This window comes from Lithobates pipiens, unplaced genomic scaffold (assembly GCF_037356315.1).
Source record: "Lithobates pipiens isolate NorthernLeopardFrog02 unplaced genomic scaffold, aLitPip1_a1.2 Scaffold_8, whole genome shotgun sequence".
Taxonomy (NCBI): domain Eukaryota; kingdom Metazoa; phylum Chordata; class Amphibia; order Anura; family Ranidae; genus Lithobates; species Lithobates pipiens.
In genome coordinates this window covers 674295391-674316052 of record NW_027507903.1, presented here as the reverse complement: position 1 = coordinate 674316052, position 20662 = coordinate 674295391, and the positions used below count along the sequence as shown (strand labels likewise).

The window sequence follows — 20662 nt, the reverse complement described above, 5'->3', positions numbered from 1 at the left end:
AGCCACCTGAGTAACCTTGCGGACGCCCATGCTTTCAAAAACCAGCTCAATGCAGCCTCACCAGTGCCCATCAAATTCAGCCTCACTGTGCCCACCAATGCAGCCTCACTGTGCCCACCAATGCAGCCTCACTGTGCCCACCAAAAGCAGCCTCACTGTGCCCATCAAAAGCAGCCTCACTGTGCCCACCAAATGCAGCCTCACTGTGCCCACCAAAAAGCAGCCTCACTGTGCCCATCAAAAGCAGCCTCACTGTGCCCATCAAATGCAGCCTCACTGTGCCCTTCAAATGCAGCCTCACTGTGCCCATCAAAAGCAGCCTCACTGTGCCCATCAAATGCAGCCTCACTGTGCCCTTCAAATGCAGCCTCACTGTGCCCTTCAAATGCAGCCTCACCGTGTCTATCAAATGCAGCTTTACTGTGCCGTGAATGCAGTCTCACTGTGCACATCATTGCAGTCCCTCCTGTGCCCCATGTCCCAGTCTGCAGTCCCTGTCTGTGGGAAGGTGTGTTGTTTATGCTCGGTACAGTACCTTGCATGCCAGCAAGATATCCATGACGGCCAGCAGCAGGCAGGGTCTGTTCTCGTTTTGGATGGGGACGGTGGTCCTTCCAGAGGATCTGTCTGCTGTGAGATGGAGTGGTCCCTGGCCACCTGCACCTTCAGCCGTCCTCATTTTCTGGCCCCAGTCAGCCTGCCCTCTGGTCCTGGGGAAGTGGAGAGCACTGAGTGGGAGTTGGAGAGAAGGGGGAGCAAAGAGTACTGGCGGGGTTGGAGAACACATGGGTGGGGGCAAAGAGTGAGGGGGAGTGGAGATCACAGGGGTGGGGAGCGGAGAGCGCTTGGGGGGAACTTGAGAGCACTGGGGGGGCCAACAAGAACAGGGGTAGAGAGCACGGTAGGCTGAGAGCACTGGGGGGGCTAAGAGTGTGGGGTGGTGAAGAGCACGGGGGGGGGGCACAAAGAGCAGGGGTGAGTAGAGAGCAATGGGGGGGAGCTTGAGAGCACCAGTGGGGGCCAGAAAGAACAGGGGTGGAAAGCACGGGGGACTGGAGAGCACTATGGGGGGTGGAGAGCACATGGGTGGGCGCAAAATGCAGGGGGAGAGGAGAGTACAGGGGTGGGGAGTGGAGGGTGCTAAGGGGGAGCCAAAAAGAACAGGGGTGGAGAGCACGGAGGGTAGAGAGCACGGGGGGGGGGCTGGAGAGCACCAGGGGGGCAGATAGAACAGGGGTGGGGAGTAAGGAGGGCTGGAGAGCACTGGGGTGGGGGCTAGAGAGTGATGGGGAGAGCTGAAGAGCACTGGGGGGGGGGAAGAACAGAGGGGGAGGGGAGAGCACTGAGGGGATAGCACTGGAGGGGAAAGAACAGGGGGAGAGAGGAGAGCACTGGGGGGAGTGGAGGGCACGGGGGGAGCACTGGGGGGAACAGGGGCGGAGAGCACTGGGGGGGAAATCACTGGGATGGTGGCTAGAGAAGGATGGGGAGAGCTGGAGAGCAGCAAGAACAGGGGAGGAGAAAACTGGGGGGGGGGGGCAGGAGAGTGTGGTGGTAGAGGAGACCACTGGGGGGGGGGCAGGAGAGTGTGGGGGTGGAGGAGAGCACTGGGGGGGGCAGGAGAGTGCGGTGGTGGAGGAGAGCACTGGGGGGGCAGGAGAGTGCGGTGGTGGAGGAGAGCACTGGGGGGGGGTCTGGAGAGTGCGGTGGTGGAAGAGAGCACGGGGGGGGCAGGAGAGTGTGGTGGTGGAGGAGAGCACAGGGGGCAGGAGAGTGCGGTGGTGGAGGAGAAGAGCACTGGGGGGGCAGGAGAGTGCGGTGGTGGAGGAGAGCACTGGGGGGGGCAGGAGAGTGCAGTGGTGGAAGAGAGCACGGGGGGGGGGGGGTCAGGAGAGTGTGGTGGTGGAGGAGAGCACGGGGGTCAGGAGAGTGTGGTGGTGGAAGAGAAGAGGGGGGGCAGGAGAGTGCGGTGGTGGAAGAGAAGAGGGGGGGCAGGAGAGTGCGGTGGTGGAAGAGAAGAGCAGGGGGGCAGGAGAGTGCGGTGGTGGAGGAGAGCACTGCAGCCCCCCCCCTCGATCCTCCTATCCAGGCACTGTCTGTGGATGGGCATCTACTCCTGTGTATCACAGCGCTGGATGGCTGTGTTCGGCGGCCGCTCTGTAACACAGTTCCGCCCCCCCCCCAGACCGGCTCATGTGATAGGCGGAGAGTTGATTCTCTCTACTATCACACGAGATGGTCTGGGGGGGCGGGACTGTGTTACAGAGCGGCCGCCGAACACAGCCATCCAGCGCTGTGATACACAGGAGAGAGCCGACTCAGAAAAAAAAATAATGCAGCATGGCGGCGGCGGCAGTGGCAACACCTTGGGGATTCCAGGGGGGGGGCACTTGACCCCCCTTGCCCCCTGCTGCGGACGCCCATGGGGGGCAGTAGGATGGGGCAATTTTAATGGTGGCAGTAGAATGGGGCAATTTTGATGGTGGCAGTAGGATGGGGCATTTTTGATGGGGCAATATGATTGGGCAGTTTTTATGAGGCAAAAGGATGGGGCAATTTTGGTGGTGGCAGTATAATGGGGAAATTTTGATGGGGATAATTTGATGGGGCAGCTTCTGCAAAAGGTAATTGCTTTTTAAACAATGCTTTCTTGTTTAAATCTTTTTTATTGAAAAATAAAGTGGTTGTACAGATAGTAGGTATATACCATACAATGAGCAATTGACAGTCCGAATAGAAGGTTCATATATATATCAAAACAGTAACAGTCTGAAGGTAATGAAGGTCATATCCACTTACAATTAACATGTGAACAATCAATATCTTGAACATAGATAATAAATTGCAAAAACCACGTATAAACCTGTCATCTTGTCTATCTGTGTTAAATCTGACTGGAAATAGGGCATAAGCCCTATACTCTATTAGTGTATATTTTCCACGGGAGCCAGTTCTTATCATATTTTTGTAAATTACCGTCCCTATATGCTAAGATTTGTTCATATGCCATTATGGAGTTAATTCTGTCTTTGACACTTATAATGGATGGAGGTTCTGGTGTTTTCCAGTTACTCATAATCAGTGATCTAGCCGCTAAGAACACATGCACGACCACTGATCTAAACTTTGGCGGGAAATCGTTTATATTAATACCTAGAATGGCCTGTTCTTTCCTGATTGGGGCTCTTTGCTTAGTAATCCTAGAAACCATATCAAATACATCTGCCCAGAAGGGGTGTAAAATTGGGCAGGCCCACAGCATATGTAGCAATGTCCCAACATTCCCACATCCTCTCCAACATACGTTTGATACGCCGTCAGCAAATTTAGCAACAAGGTATGGTGTATAATACCATCTTAACCATATTTTCTGCATTAATTCGGCATAGTTCGAGCACCTGGAATACATGCCCATATGTTTAATGGCTTTTGTCCACTGGATATCTGTGAATTCCTGTCCTATTTCCTTTTCCCAATTCAGAAATTGTGTGGGATTGGTGAAGGCGTCTTTAGAATGCAAAGACTGGTAAATCACTGAGATACCTTTAGATTTTGGGGAGTTAGAGTGTAAATGAAACCATATTTTTTCAGTAACTGGCAACCTTACTACTTGAAATGTCTGAAAGTAAGAGGCTAACTGTGTATATGTTAAAAATTCAGAGCATGGAAGGTGGAATTTCTCCTGTATTTTGCTAAATGAAAGTATCTTTCCCTCCGCAGTTATGTCTGTCCAGTTTACCACTTTGTGTAATGACCATTGAGATAGGTTAATGTTTGGTATAATCCATTTAGCAATGTCTAAGGGTATTGGTACTTTTTTCGATGGGTAGAATTCGTACCCTTCAGATGTTACTTCTTTCCATGCCTTGATTGAGGCTTGGATAGTAGGGTGTTTAGGGATATTGTTCCGTTTAGTAACACAAGCTGCCATAAGCAAGGCCAAGGGGGGGGGGGGGATTCCCTCATCCAAGTCTTTTTCAATGTACACCATGGTTTAGCATCTAAGTCTAGAAACCAATATCTCAGTTGATCCAGAAGAAATGCGGTGTAGTAATCTCGCAGTACTGGAATGCCCATGCCTCCCGCTGTTTTATGTCTATGCTGCATATTAGGGGAACACCTAGATTTTTTCCCATCCCATACAAAGGTCAGCAACTGCTTTTGTAGAGTAGTGAAAAAGGAGTGCGGAAGGGGGATCGGTAGGGCTCTAAAAAGGTAGGTTAATTTGGGCAGAATAAACATTTTGTATGCCGCAATCCGGCCTGACCCGGACAAATAGAATTTCTGTAACTTACTGATATCCTGTTGAAAAGAGGACACTAGGGGAGCATAGTTTTCTTTATACAATTTATCAGTGGGGTAAGAAAGATTCACGCCTAAGTATTTAATTGAAGTGGTAGCCCATGTGTACGGGAAGGTATGTTTAAGATACTTTGTTAACGGTGGGCTGATGTTCATTCCTAAGATAAGAGATTTGGACGTATTAATTTTATAAAAAGAGATTTTGCTAAATTCCAGGAGTACTGAGTGTGCTGCCGGCAGAGAGACCGAGGGATTAGTTAGGGACAGTATGACGTCATCTGCAAACGATACTTTGTACTGTCTCCCTTTCACGCTTATACCTTCTATCAGATGATCTTCCCTCAACCTCTCCGCCAGGGGCTCCATCACTAAGGCAAAAATAATTGGGGACAGGGGGCAACCCTGCCTAGTCCCATTCGTTATATCAAAGGGCCTAGAGTATAAACCCTCGGTGTACACATGGGCCGAAGGTTGTGAATAAAGGGCAAGTATAGCATCCCGTATTGTACCTTCCATCCCAAATTTAGAGAGTACTCCACGCAGGTAACCCCAGTGGATTCTATCGAAAGCCTTCTCTGCATCCAGTGACAGAAGCAGAGAAGGCTCCCCCCTGCGCTCCACCATATACATGAGATTGATCATGCGCCTGGTGGCATCAGTAGTCTGACGTCCCGCTACAAACCCAACTTGATCATAATTAATCAGCTTGGGAAGAATTATCTTCAATCTATTTGCGAGTAGCTTAGCGTGGAGTTTCACGTCCACATTTAATAAAGATATCGGACAAAAGTTCTGCGGTACATTGGGATCTTTACCCGGTTTTGGCAGAGTGACGATCATCGCTGTGAGCATTTCTGGAGGGAATGACGCCGCTGCGGACGCGGCATCAAACACTCGGGACAGATGCGGCACCAGGCTGGAGCTAAAGAGTTGGTAATATTCCGACGAGTAACCGTCGGGGCCTGGGGCCTTATTACATGGGAGACTGGCTATAGTTTTCTCTATTTCTGACAAAGTGAAGGGTGTATTGAGCTGCTTGAGGTAGTCTTTGGATATTTTAGGTAGATTAATCGAGTCCAAAAATGCTGCTATTGTGGAGTCAGTGGGTTGGTGTGTTTCTCCATCTGAGCTTAAGTTATATAGTGTCTTGTAATACTCACTAAATAAATCAGCTATTTCCTGCGGATTTGTGTGTTTCTCACCAGTTTTGGGGTTTAAAAGGAAAGGCAATTTGTGACGGATCGCTTTGTCCTTAACTTGCTTGGCCAATAATTTACTAGCCTTATTACCATATCCATAACTCTGGGCTTTAAGAGATCGGTAATGAATGTCGTGTTGTACGACCAACAGGGATCTTAAGTCCTGTCTGGCTAAAAACAGTTGTTCCCTAAGGTGTTGGGTGGTTTGTCGTTTGTTTTCAATTTCCAACTGATTTATTTTTTCAACAAAGTGTCTAATTTTTCTGATCTTTGTTTCCTGACCCTACAATTCAACTCAATAAGCAGACCTCTTATGTAGGCTTTATGTGAGTTCCAGACTACAAAGGGATTACTCACTGAGGGTACATTTCGGTCAAAGAATGCCACAAGTTCTTTTTCAATATATTTTCTATGCTCTGGTTGTGATAAAGTATAGATATCGTTTCTCCATCTATTTGCCCTTGATTCCAATCGGTTATCCCCCACATCAACCGAAATCGGTGCATGGTCAGACCATGTGATGCTGTGGATCTCCGACTTGGAAATTTGCTGTAACGTGAATTTATCAACCAAAAACATATCAATTCGTGAATAACTATGATGAACAGTTGAATAAAAAGTGAAGTCTTTTTCAGATGCGTGTTGGCACCTCCATGCATCAAATAATTCCGAGTGGGAGATGAAGCTCTCCAGAGTTACCCTTTTAGTTAGACGTTTACCTGAGCTGGAGAGATCCATCTCCCCCCCAGGGACTGCATTGAGATCTCCACACCACACCAACCTCCCCTGTTTAACTTTAGACACCTTTTTCCATAATTTGTTCAAGAAGGAAAGTTGTTTGGTATTCGGTGCGTACACATTAACCAAAGTTAGTTTAACACTATTAATCTCACATATTAGCACAATATAATGGCCTACATCATCTAAGTGTACTTCTATAAGCTTGAATTGAACTGTATTTTTAATAGCGATAGCTACCCCCCTTTTCTTTTTGGAGAAATTCGCTAGAAACACATGGGGGAATTGCCGGTTTTGGAACGTAGGTGTTTTGTGGGTAGTAAAGTGGGTTTCTTGGAAACAAATCACATCACTATGTAAGCGTTTAGCTTCTTTCCATGCCAACTGGCGTTTGAAAGGGCTATTAAGGCCTTTAACATTGAGCGATGAAATGCGGAAAGGCATGGATTCTCCTCTGTGTAGGGAAAGTAGTACAATTTAATGGTGACCTATATACCTACTCAAGAGGTCCCGTGAAACCTCCCCGTATTTCTCACGTATTTCTCACGTACCACTAAAGTAACAAAGCTTGCTATGCTGCTAAGGGCCGTTCCAAGAGCTGATCACAGATAATCACCTGAGGGTAAGTTAAGATACTGTAAGTATGGCTCGTGTATAATAACAAACTAACCACAGAATGGTTCAGAGTAGACCGGTCAATGGAAGGAATCCGCTACTTAAATGAGCGAATCACTTGCAGACCAGTGCGGTGGGATCACCGCTTAACGTAAGGGGGTTACCAAATTCAGTAATATTCTGCAAAAGAAAAAAAAGAGAGAAACCAAACAAAATAAACGTATAACAACTGAAACGGCTACATGGCGGTTGGGCCATCAGGGGGAGAATATGGATAAAATCCTAGAATTGATTGAGCTTGTGTCCATTGCCTGAACATATGGCAGTAAGCATACTCATCCTTGATCTGAGTCGTCCGCATGTTCTGGTTCCAGAATTTGCCAGTCCTTTAGGAGTCGCAGTCCTTCTTTCAAGGTAGAGATGGTATGAGTAGTGTCCTCACGAACAATTTGTAGGCGAGCAGGGTAAATCCACCGATAAATTATACGATGGTTGTTTAAGGCTTTCGTAATGGTGGATAATTGCCTGCGTTGTTGCATCGTAAACGCCGACAGGTCAGCAAAGAAGGATAGATCCTGCAAATCTTCTGGTAGAGATTCTCTGCGTCTCGTTGCTGCCATAAACTGATCCTTAATGTGGTAGAAATGGATACGGACGATAGTATCCCTCGGGAGATGAGCTGCCACATGCTTGGGTTTAGGGAGTCTATGGATGCGGTCCACAAGTAAGTCTTCCAGCGGTGCATCTGGGAGGATTGCCTTAGCTATCTGTAAAAAGTGACGTTTTAGGTCTGGAGGTTTAATGAATTCAGGGATGCCTCGGATTTTAACATTATTCCTCCTAGACCTATCCTCCAAATTTGCCAATTTCAGCTTCATGAGCATAATTTCTTCTTCCCTGTCATTATGGGCATCCACCAGGTCATTGAAAGTTGTAGCAAATTCACCCATTTTAGTTTCAACATGGGCCACTCTCTGTGACACTGAGGATATTTCTAATTTAAAGTTCCTAGTGAGAGTCTGAATGTCAGCATGGATCGTGGAGCGTAGTGACACCAGCATATCTTTTAATGTTGTGTCCAGAATGGGGGCATTTGCTGTGGGGAACTCTGACAGGGAATCTTGCAGCTCTCTGGTGTCCTCCAGAGAGGAATCCAAACTTGCTTCAGCCTCCTCTCTGTCACTGCTATCCAGACTCGGCTTGCTCTTAGCAGGGCTAGTCACCCCAGACAGCGGAGGGGTGCTGGTGTTTTTCCCTAAATAGCGGTGTGGATGGTCTGGGAGATGTGGGGCTGGTACCTGTCTGTTGGGCGTTGTATAAGCGCCATGCTCTCCTCCACCGCGTGTACCACCGCCATCTTGCTCCGCATGACGCTGCTGTGTGAAGAAGTAGTCTGGCAGTTTGTTCGGTTTTCCACCGCTTTTTCTTTTTCGTTGAGGCATCTCCAGGCTTGCCCGCACCTCCTAGGGTAAAATTCGCCGGGAAACGAGGCTCGTAGAACGGGTAATCTCCCCCTTTTGGCCCGTGTATGCGAGGAGCTCTTCACTGAGCGTCCATCCGCTCTGCTGGCTAGCCACGCCCCCCTAAAACAATGCTTTCTGTGCAGATGTATATATATATATATATATATATATATATATATATATATATATATATATATATAGGGGAGGGGAGGTTTCCATAGCTAAGGGGCGGGACCTTCCTCTGACACTGCTGTTGCTATGGAAACCTGACCTACAACCTATCACGCAGCTCGTGCTGCTCTGAGCATGTGCGAGATCTGGAGGTGCATGCTGGGTAACCATGGAATACAGGAAGAGATACAGTCTGGCTTCAGATGCCCACACATGAGATGGCGGTGGCCTGCTGGGACTTATAAAAGTAAGAAAAAAATGCTGCAAAAACACAAAGCGGCCCTTGGATTACAGCGTACCTTTACTAGAATACATGAATCATGAGGATTATAGGGGGAGATTTATCTACAAAGTAACATTTCTCCCGCAGCACGGCTTTATATATACACAAGTGCCTTAAAAGCCCCCCTTAGGGGTATTTGTTTCTAACAAGTTTTTGGATGTGGCACTACTGAGAGGAAATCCTCACCGACTCCATTTCTACAATTACCGGGATAAAGTTGTTAGTTTTCTGCATAAAGTGTATTAATTTCAATTCATTATTCTGCAGCACATTGTTCCAGCACTGAGGTTGTGGTAGTAGCAGACATATATTGTGTGTAGTATTTGCTTTGTATTATCATTTTTGCTGTGTAATTATTATTTGGAAGTATCAGGATCAGGTGGTTAGGTGTTTGTTACATAGTTACACAGCCGTATAGTAACACTGGGGTTGTGGTAACACTTACCTCTGTCTGCAGGTAGGTTGTCTGTCTGAGTAATATAGAGCAGAGCTACACTAGTTTGTTATTTAGTGTATAAAATATGTAGAAAGATAAAGAATGACAGAAAATACAACAAAGACAAAAGGACAGACACAGTCTGGCTGTGAGAATAAAACAGAAATAAACTTTTTCTGAGGATTATCCTGTGACAGGAACATGTCAGGAACATCCTCTATTCACCGGTTAGACCGGCACCATGGGAATCACCCCGTCCATATCTCAGGATCCTCAATTTATGGATGTGGGTGGAGTTTAGCCATCAGCCAATCAACCCTGGGGGGGTGTTCCCTGCCCAGCCCACAAGCCGGCCCTGTGTTCTGAAGGAACCAGAGATAAATGGACCATGAATGGTTTTGATGGATGAGGATTGGTAACACCGGCATGTCAGTCTGATCCCAACAAGACCAATCAGTGCTTGTCTGGTGTGATCAGACTCCATAGAACCATTCTGGGGGTTTCTCCTGGATTCTATCCTCACTACACATACAATGTTATATGTACATGTACCCCAACATGTCTACAATCAGGGGCAATTATTTCCATCTCTCTGCAACTCATATTTTATTTTGTATGAGAGATAAAATAGATTCCTCTGATCTCTGATATAAATCAATGTCTGGCAGACAGTTCGGGGTCTTCTCCCTGTATCGGCCTTGTCCCCTGCTGGGCTTGTAGATGAAATGACTAGGACTTCTCTTTGAGGCTCAGTGAGGTGACAATTTTATATCTACAAGGATGGGGAGATTTATTAGCATCTAGGGGTCACTTCTGGTCTAGAGACTCGCTCTGTCCTTCCAGATTCTAATTGAGGACCATCTGTCTATGATTGGTCACTGAATGAAGAGAATACGGAGTCCTGTGCATCTTCTGGTCTGTTTTAGGTCCAAATTCAACCCAACATACAGGATGAAATCAGACTTGAAACAGTGAATGGAGATGCACCGGACCCCCTGCTGTGAGCTGCTGTGACCTCTAGTGTGACCCCAGTCAAAGTCTGATCTCTGATAGTCAGCGGAGGGGGAGGGGATGAAAGCCAATAACAGCGAGTGACCTGAAGGACTATGATGGAAACTCCCAGTGTAACTGGCCAATCAGAGGTCTGTCTTTGTATAACTTTCATCTAGATGACATGTCTAGATCCCTCACATAGAAGATTTATACCAGAATCCTGCAGAATATTATATCATTTATAGGATAATTCTCACCCCAGCCTCTGCAGAGTACAGCCAGGATGTCTGAGCCCCTCACATAGAAGTTTTATTCCAGAGTCTTCCAGATTATTCCATAGTAATTCCAGTGTGGTGAGGGATCGATTATTGATAAGAATGGATCGGAGATCATCACAGCCGGAGGAAGTCACATCACATCCAATCAACCTGCAGAGACAAATCCAGACACATGATATTATATTATAAGATGAATATGAGGAATTATTCCCATTTAGTGAAAAGTAACATAACATCACTAGAGCGAAATATCAGGATATACAGAATGTTATACAGAGGAAAGATCTTGTTATTAGGGAAGCTGATAAAGGTGAAGCTGTTGTAGTACTTATGTCTACACAGTATAAAGAGGGGGCGCTGTGACCGCTTAGTCACCCCCTTATGTACTCGGTTATTAAGCAGAAACTCACACAGTGTCTCATACAGACACTTCTGAAATTGATAGATAAAGGAAAGAATCTGGGGGGTTTATGAAATAAAACAGCAGAATGTCTGATGGTGGATACCCCAGTGACCCCAATATTCCATTATTCCATCACCATCATCATTTACATTATTTACATTGTTGTCCTGTTGGAGCTCATTTTTTAACTACCTTGTTAAATCTTTTTAAGAATAAAATTATTTTTGAATTACTTATACATTGTTGATTCAATCCACTATCTCTGCTGCCTAAAAATAAATTTTCCATATTTTTGGGGTGAGCAGCACTCTCTAACCTGTACTGGTATGTGTCTTCCCCTTGTAATATTCCATCACCTTCCTAAAGTCCACCAATCAGGAGTTCCCATTGAAGATCACCGGATTATGGCAGGAATAGGATCCCTTATATAGAATGTAGGGGGGAGGGGTGGATATACATTTCCAGCCTTTAGCGCTGAAACTTCTGGGATATATTAGAGATACAAGTACTATATTGGTGGATATTCCACATTTACAATGGGATTCTACATTCACATGGGGGACACTTCACATTAAAGCACTTTATTCTACCATCCCCCATTCTTTAGTATCTCCAGCAATCAGATATTATCTCCATAGATATAGATCATATACTAGGATGTTACAGGAATTATTACAGAGGATGTAAAGGATGAAGGTTTTTTTTTTTTTTTTTTTTTTGTTCCAAAAATTTTTATTCAAGTTTTATCAAGTGTCTACAAACATTGGTTACACGGTATATGACAAGTCTTGCATGTAGTACAGAAATATAATTGACCTTAATACATACAATGCATATGAAAAACTGATTGAATCTAACGTATACATAGAGAATTAAATTAAGTAAAACAAAATATAATAGAGTGAAATAAAATAAAATAAAATAAAATAAAATAGAATCCGTTGCAGTATTACATAGGCCTAGTAAATAGACAAACGGTTATACCCTCCAAATGTGAGAGAAGATAAAAGTGGGTCAGGCATCAATGTTAGAATTAAAAAGGAAATAGCACTCCAGTATATAGTAGAAACTATATAGAAATAAAGAAAGACAAAATAATAAAGTCATAGGCTGAACAGCAATGGGTCTAGTGTGTAGAACAACATCTCCGGTCACCCCTGCTGGGATCTGACTGTGACCGGTGACGGTACCGAGTAGGGATTCTTAAAAGAGTGATAGTCAAAACCTTACTGCCGTTGATAGAGTATTATTTTCAAGGCAATAATTATGTAGCACAGCTGTTCGAAGAAGGGGAGAGAAGAAGGGAGGGGAAAAAAAAAACAAGTCAACTGGTCCTTGGAGTTACGGGATAGGCAGAGTGCGGTCATCAGGAAGGGGGTTGTGTGTTGGGTTAGAGTGTATTTGTCTAGGTAGCCCAGAAGATCTGAAGTGTTTCCAAACAGCCCAAGTGTGCCCGTAAATGTTTGGGGTATCTTTGGCCTGATGGATAAGTTCTTCCATTTCCGAAATTTTGTCTACCCTTTTTATCCAATCTGTTATGGTAGGGGGAGAAGTAGTTCTCCAGAGCACCGGGATGCATAAGTTGGCTGCGTTAATGAGATGAATGGTCAGGGATTTGGTGTAGCTCCGGGTTGTAGTGGGACTGTAATGTAGTAGGAATTGGGCGGGGGTCAAGTCAGGGGAATAGGTGGTAATTTGAGAGATCAATCTGTGTATTTCAAGCCAAAACACTTGCAGTAGAGGGCATTCCCACCAAATATGCAGCAAAGTGCCCAAAGCATTATTGCATCTCCAGCATGTCGGGGGAACCGCCGAGGCGAATTTATGAATTTTGTCAGGAGTTCTATACCATTTAGCATAGATTTTGTATCGGTTTTCCTGAGTTGAGACGTTTACAGAACCCTTGTGTATATTGTGAAATATTAATTCCCAATCCGTCGGAGAGAGATCTAGGTGCAAGTCGGATTCCCATTGTTGGACAATTTTGTCCGTTTTGATCTCATGGGATGCGAAAAGGAGCATATAGACTGTGGAAATGACATGTCTTTGAGGTTCAGTACTAGCACATAAGGATTCAAAGGGAGTAAGATCTCTATGCCATTGAGCACCAAGTTTTGAATCCTGGAAGAAATGTCTCAACTGCAAGTATTTGAAGAATGGGATTTGGTATTCTGGGAAGGCGGAGACCATAAGTTGATGGGATAGGAGTTCGCCCTCGTGGAAGAAGTTAGAGGCTCTTGGCTTGGGGCCAGAGGGAGTAGTATGTGGTGGGCGAAGAGGAAGACCCGGTGGAAATTCAGGGTTTTGACTCAGTGGGGTCATTGGGCCATTTGTGGGAACCAGCTTTAGATGTGAGCATGCTTGGTGAAACCGCAGGAGTGAAGCTTGTATAAAGGGGTGAGTGGAAAGTTCGCGTGGAATGTGGGATTTGCGTATCCAAGGTAGATTTTCTAAAGGGAGGCAAGAGAAAGTTTGCTCCAGTCCAACCCAATCTTTGTGAAGTGTATGGGAATGCCAGTCTAGAATTCTGTTTAAGTGGCAAGCAAGATAATATTTTTGTATATCTGGGACTCCGAGGCCTCCAAAAGTTTTGGGGAGCGTAAGTTTTTGCCAGCTGATTCTAGAGATCCCGGATTTCCAGATAAAAAGTCTACTCAATTTATTGTATGAGCGAAAAAAGGAAGGCGACAAATTAATAGGGATAGCTTGAAGTAAATAAAGTATCCTTGGCAAAATGTTCATTTTTAAAATGGCCATTCTACCAAACCAGGAGAAGGGACCAAGTTTCCATTTCTGTAAATCAGTTTGGATAGAATGAAGGAGTGGCTGAAAATTTTTTGTATAAAGGGAATTTAAGGTGGAGGGAATTTGTATGCCCAGGTAAGTAATGGAATCCCTTTCCCACCCAAAGGGGAAGTTGAGATTACATTGATTTACTAATGAGGATGGTAGGGAGATGTTGAGAGCCTTTGATTTATTGAAGTTAATTTTCAAGTTGGAGAGGGTTTGGAAAAGATTAAAATCATTTAATAAATTGGGAATAGAGGTGATGGGGTCCGATAGGAAGAGCAGGATGTCATCAGCGTATGCTGCTATTTTATACGTTTTATGTTTAATTGGCACTCCTTTTATGTCCGGATTATCCCTAAGTTTACGGAGTAGAGGTTCCATCGTGAGTATAAAAATTAGAGGTGAGAGGGGGCATCCCTGGCGGGTACCGTTGAGGATGGAGAAGGCGTTCGACAGGCGACCATTAATTTTAATTTTAGCCGTGGGGGACGAATAGAGGACCATGATCATCTGCAGTAAATGTGGTGGGATTCCTATTGTCCTAAGAGTTTCCTCCATGTAGTCCCAAGCCACCCTGTCGAACGCCTTCTCCGTGTCAAGGGATAGCATAAAGCCAGGAGTGGCCGTGGTGGTGAGCCAGTGATGTATATTTATCGCTTTTGTGGTATTGTCCCTCGCCTCCCTACCAGGGACAAAACCAACTTGATCCAGGTCAATCAATTGAGGGAGGTGGGGCAGGATACGATTGGCTAAAATTTTGGCGTATATTTTGATATCCACATTAAGTAGGGAGATGGGGCGGTAGTTAGTTACCAACAAGGGGTCTTTATTAGGTTTAGGGATAAGGGTGATATGGGCTTCTAAAAATTCTTTTGGTAAATCGTCGGATTTTGAGAGGTGGTTGAAGGTATTGACCAAATGAGGGAGTAAGGGATCTTGGAAAGTCTTATAGTAGCTTAGAGGGAAGCCGTCGGGTCCGGGGCTCTTTCCGGGCTTCATTTGTTTCAGGGCATGTATAGTTTCAGCAACAGTGATTGGAGCATTCAAGGCTTCGGACTCTTCACTTGTGAGAGGGGTAGGAGCGTATTGTTGCAAGAATGTGCGGATAGAAGTCTCACGATCTATCAAGGAGTTAGGTTGTTGGGAGGAGGGGAGGTGATACAGTTCTGAGAAATAATGGACGAATTTGTCCATTATGTCCTCCGTTTTGGAAATTTTTCCACCCGTATTACTTCTGAGCTCGTGTATAGTGTGTGTTGCCTTCTTAGCCTGGAGGGCTCTAGCTAATAGCTTCCCTGACTTGTTACTGTGCTCATAGAAGATCCTCTGGGAGAGGGTGAAATTTTGTTTCATTTTTTTATGGAGCACTGTCAGAAGTTCTTCTCGTGCGTTGGTCAATTCTGTTAGTACAGTATCAGCCAGAGAGGCTTTGTGTTTTTTTTCCAAAGTGTGAATGCGTTTAGTTAGAGCTTCGATGTGCGCTTTTCTAAGTTTGTTTCGTGAGGCTGATAAGGACATGAAATCCCCTCTAAGGACACATTTGTGAGCAGCCCATACTGTAGTTGGAGAGGATTCTCCACCGGAATTTTCTAGGAAGTAATTGGAAAGATTTTTGGAGATAGATTGGACTATATCAGAATCCGCGAGTAAGGAATTATCTAGACGCCAAATACGTGTATACGCTATAATATTCGGGATATTCAGGGTCATGGAAATTGGGTTATGATCTGAAATGATTTTTGGTTCAATGGTGGCTTTAGTCAGAAACGCTAATTCGTTTTGGGAGAGAAAGAAATAGTCCAATCTTGAATATTTATTGTGGGGGGGGAGAAAAAAAGGTAAAATCTTTTACGTTAGGATGTAGTGTTCGCCAAGTATCATGAAGTAGGAGGTCGTGGAATTGTAGTTTAATCGCACGTAAAGTTTTATATGCTATAGAGGTAGTGCCTGAAGAGGAGTCAAGAGAGGGGTTAAGGGCAACATTAAGGTCTCCACCTACAATAAGGGCACCAGCTGTAAATAGGGTTAGGTGTTGGAAGGTGTTGCGAATGAAAGTGACTTGATGCGCATTAGGTGCGTAAATATTTGCCAGGGTTATGGGTTTGTTGTGTAGCGTACCTTTTAGAAACAGAAACCTGCCCAGTTTGTCTTTCATAACATCATCGATTTTAATTGGGCAGTGTCTGGAAATTAGAATAGAAACTCCCTTGGATTTAGCATCATGGTTAGGTGCGTGGAACGCCGTGGGAAAGTGTTTGCTGTGTAGTTTCGGTATACTATCCGCCCTAAAATGAGTTTCTTGGACAAGAACAATATGAGCTTTGGAATGATGTATTGCAGATAAGAATTTTGATCGTTTTTCAGGTGTGTTAAGACCTTGGATGTTAATGGAGTAAAGTTTGAGCTGCAAATGGGAAGGGGTGTCCGGTAGTATTGACCTAGATGTAGTCATGGTAGCCCAATCCGATTAGAAGGGAGATACTGGGGGAGGACTTAGTTGAGAAAATGAGATAAAGTGACCGGGTATATAGATGAACTAAAGAACGGTAGTTACCGGTGCTTTCTTTTCTGTTTGTCTCTAAAAAAAAAAAAAAAAGGGGGGGGGGGGAAGTATCAAACCGATGAGACAATGGGAGTGAGGGTAACACCCTGTCTCGAAAATATGAGGATCGGTAGATGTACAGTGCAAGGTACCGCAAATCCTCCCTATTCCGGAAGGATCTACAGTTAACTCGCACTGAATGGGGGTCGGTTCCAGCCGGACCGGGAAGATAGATAAAAATAGAAGAGGTATGGCTATTATGCTACCTCACTGCATAACAAGTAAAAGAAGGAGATAAACAATGTAAAGCAAATGTTATATGGGGAAGTAAGGGGACCTATCGCATTTTTAGCAACTAAAAAGGAGTTTATATGTATCTTGAGAAACTGTATGGTGAAGCGCTTCATCAACATAGATATCTTTTGAAAAAAAAAAAAAAAAAAAAAAAACTCCTGGTGTAAGACACTAAACATGAATGGCATAAACAAAGGTCGAACTACCGCCATTAAGTAGAGAGAAGCCATACTTAACTATAACTCTGAAAGAGAAAGACATCTAACAGACATTTATAAGCAATACATATTTACCACTAAGGCATATGGAGTAGAACAGGAGATCCTGACATCCTAATCCCAGACATTGAAGTACCTCTTATAAGTTAAGCGATCCGGATGAAAGGGGAACTACATAGGTAACAGGGTGTATTAATGTCCTGTTATTGCAAAGTCAACTTTAACAAACTAAAACATGAAAGAAAGGATCGTTCGCCCTGAGTGAGACCAGCGGTCAAATATGACTTCTCAGAGGAAACTGAGTGACAATTAGTCATCAACAAATAAGCTCTCGAACGAAGAATATTATAGTGCACTATAATCGAGAGAAGAAAATAAAACAAAACTTGCAGCGTGTAAGTGTTGAGACTCCGGGAGTGACATCTGAGATCAGCGTAAGCAACAGAAACTTGCGGGTTGCAGCACTAATGCAAACGAATGTTATAGAGGACAGATTCCAGAGCTCGGTAGGCGAGGAAATTGAACAGCCGGGAGTGTCTTTGTTGACGTCATCCAGTGTGGGCAGGTCTTCTCGTGCAAGGCAGTATGGGAGTTGTAGTAACAGGCACTAGGAATCGCTGCCATGTACAGTGAGAGTGGCCAATGGGATAGCGGTACATAGCTGAGGGTGAGAAGACAGAAAAAAAAAAAAAAAAAAAACCGCCTGCAAAATCAGACTTTCCACAGAATACCGTATGATGAACTAGCCAATATAAAGGCGATGTGGTGTATGAGATAAAGATCCGGTATACGTAAAGGGTATAGCTCAGAAAGCCATTCTAAAAGTCAAATATAGAAAACACGGAATGAACTTTGTGTAAAACTGGTGGTTCAATCTCAGCCGACAAATGAGTTAACAGGCGCCTATGGACACAGTCAGCGATCCCTTCTAGCTCTCCGCGCGTGTGGTGTGAGAGAAGGGGTATGAGCACGGTAGGAACCTCTAGGTGAGCTACGAACATCCGAGGCGGATGGGGATCTGCGCCGCCGATGAGAACCGGATTGAGCTTCCATGGGTTTGGCCAGAGGCGTATTCTTTTGTACTGCAGAGCGTCTGAAGTCTGCAAACCAATTCGGTACATCGACCAGAGGGATGTTAAGGTTACCACAGAAGTGAGGTAAGTCTTCGGGTACTCTCAAATTGGCAGTGCGACCCTGAGCTGAGGCCGAGAGACAAAATGGGAATTTCCATTTGTAAATAATCCCGTTTGCGCGGAGCACATCGAGCAGAGGTCTCAGGTCCCTTCGGTGCTGCAGTGTAATGCTGGAAAGGTCTTGGTAGATTTGAATTGTGGAGCCACCGTGAGTGATTTGTGGGGTATCCCTGGCATGTTTGAGGATATCTTCCTTCAGTTTGAAGTCAGGTAGACAGCATATAATATCCCTCGGAGGGTCTGTGGCTCTACCTTTAGGTTTTAGTGCACGGTGGATTCTATCCATAGCAATAGGTGTATGGAGCGGTCTGTTCAGTAGATTATTGAAGATGTTAGTAACAGCGGGTAAAATTTGTTCACCTTCCACTGTTTCCGGGAGGCCTCTCACCCTCAAATTGTGGCGTCTCCCCCTGTTGTCGAGGTCTTCCATGCGGATATGAACCGATCTTAATTGTAAGGTGTGAGTGTCCACATGATGTGTCGTTTTCTTCAATTGGGCATCCTGTTTAGAAACAGCTTCTTCCATCACAATCACCCTGTCAGTCAGGGAACGGATGTCTAAACGGAGCTCAGAGATGGCCGCCGAGAGGGTATCCTTAATGTCTGCAGCGATGGTTCGCAGATCCTGGATACTTAGCTGAGGTTGTGAGGACAATACCGCGGGTTGTGAGTTGTCGGGTTCTATTCCCGACGCCGATGAGGAAGACATAGGCGCGTTTCGATGAGGAGACCTTTGGTCCCGCGTGCGGCCTTGAGGAGGCGCCGCCATGTTCTCCCTATTTGCTCGGAACAGATCCGGAATAGTGTTGCTTGATGTGCGCGAGTTCCCTCGGGGGGAACGGGAGCGCGATGTCGAGGAGTTTCTTGAAGCAGTCCCCATGGGGCAGTAAGTGGAAAGTTGTTATTAGCTCCGTTAATCAGATAGCTTTTCGTGAGGTAGCGGGAGCTTGGGGATTAAGCGTCCATCTTCCAGTCAGGCCAGGCCACGCCCTCGAAGGTTTTTTACCTTAACTACTTCAGCCCCGGAAGGATTTACCCCCTTAATGACCAGAGCACATTTTACAATTTGGCATAGCGCTGCTTTATCTGGTCATGTAACGCTGTACACAAAGCAAATGTGCGTCCTTTTTTTCTACAAATAGAGCTTTATTTTGGTGGTATTTTATCACCTCTGGGATTTTTATTTTTTTGCAATATAAATGAAAAAAAGATTGAAAATGTTGAAAAAAAAATATTTCTATGTTTGTTATAAAAAAAATCCAATAAACATAATTTTAGTCATACATTTAGGCCAAAATGTGTTCAGCCACATGTCTCGGCTAAATAAATCCCAATAAGCGTATAGATTTGTTGGTTTGCACAAAAGTTATAGTGTCTACAAACTAGGGTACATTTACTGAAATTTACGCAGCTTTTAGTTTATGACTGACTACTTTCTTGAGGTGCTAAAATTACAGGACTAGTGATGGCCGAACAGTTCGCCCGGCGGTCGTTTCGCAAGGAATTTCGGCTGTTCAGCGGACTATTGGCGCCGTTCACCCGGCAGACTTCCGTGTTTGTCACAAGAGGAAAGACACAACTTAACCCACTTGAAAAATTATTTAAAGAACCACAATGTCTACAGAAAAGGATTTCCAAAATATACAAGATATTAAAGCAAGAGGGAGACGTGGAGCTTCCAGGCTACTTGAGGAAATGGGAGGAAGAAATAGGGCCTTTGAGAAATCAGGAGCAGAGGAGCAAAATAATTAAAATGACTTATTCCTTGGCAAGAGATGTGCAAACGATCGAAATGTCCTTTAAATTAATAGCGAGGTGGCACTTGACGCCACAGAGAATACAGAGGTTCAGTGAAGAAAATCAGAAGCTATGTTGGAGGGAATGTGGGGGACTAGGTTCTTTCAAGCACATATGGTGGGACTGCCCCAAAATAACCCCTTTCTGGGAGCAAATAAGAGAATTGACATTTTTAGTGACAGGGGAAAGGGTGGGAAATTCTCCATGGGAATGCCTGTTCCATGATACAAAGAAAGGGATTGTGCAATACAGAGGTACAATGACCCCAGTCCTATTGAACGTGGCTAAATCCCTGATTCCGTGTCATTGGAAGTCCGTGCAGGTACCGACAGTATCAGAGTGGGTCCGGAAAGTAGAACATATAAGGGTAATGGAGGAGTCCATACAGAGACTGGAGGACTCAGGCCAAAAACATCTAAGTAAATGGCAACAATGGGGAGCATTTCTGGAAAAAGAGCAACATACATGGGTGGGAAGGGAAGGAGAGGAACGAGGGGAGTGATGTGGGTGATTGGGGGTTTTTCCCTTTTTTTTTTTTTTTTGGTTAAGGGGTGGGGTATATTAGCATTGGTATTAAAATAATGTATGTAATTGAAACGTACTTATGATGTTTTGTAAAGGAAAAAAATGAGAAAAGAAATAAAGAGTATAATAAAAAAAAAAAATGAAAAAAAGATTGAAAATGTTGAAAAAAAAATATTTCTACGTTTTGTTATAAAAAAAATCCAATAAACGTAATTTTAGTCCTACATTTAGGCCAAAATGTGTTCAACCACATGTCTCAGCTAAATAAATCCCAATAAGCGTATATTTGTTGGTTTGCACAAAAGTTATAGTGTCTACAAACTAGGGTACATTTACTGGAATTTACGCAGCTTTTAGTTTATGACTGACTATCTCATTTCTTGAAGTGCTAAAATGACAGGACAGTACAAACCCCCCAAATT

At 44.6% G+C, this 20662-nt stretch overlaps 1 protein-coding gene across 1 annotated transcript in view; it reads right to left on the bottom strand.

Annotated features, from left to right (window-relative positions):
• Window positions 1-10453: 10453 nt before the first annotated feature.
• Window positions 10454-20662, bottom strand: part of LOC143962518 (NACHT, LRR and PYD domains-containing protein 3-like) — a 306735-nt gene continuing 296526 nt past the window's right edge. Inside the window, exon 8 of the mRNA XM_077471793.1 lies at window positions 10454-10628. Within this exon, the coding sequence (XP_077327919.1) occupies window positions 10454-10628 (175 nt within the window). The remainder of the gene's footprint in view (window positions 10629-20662) is intronic.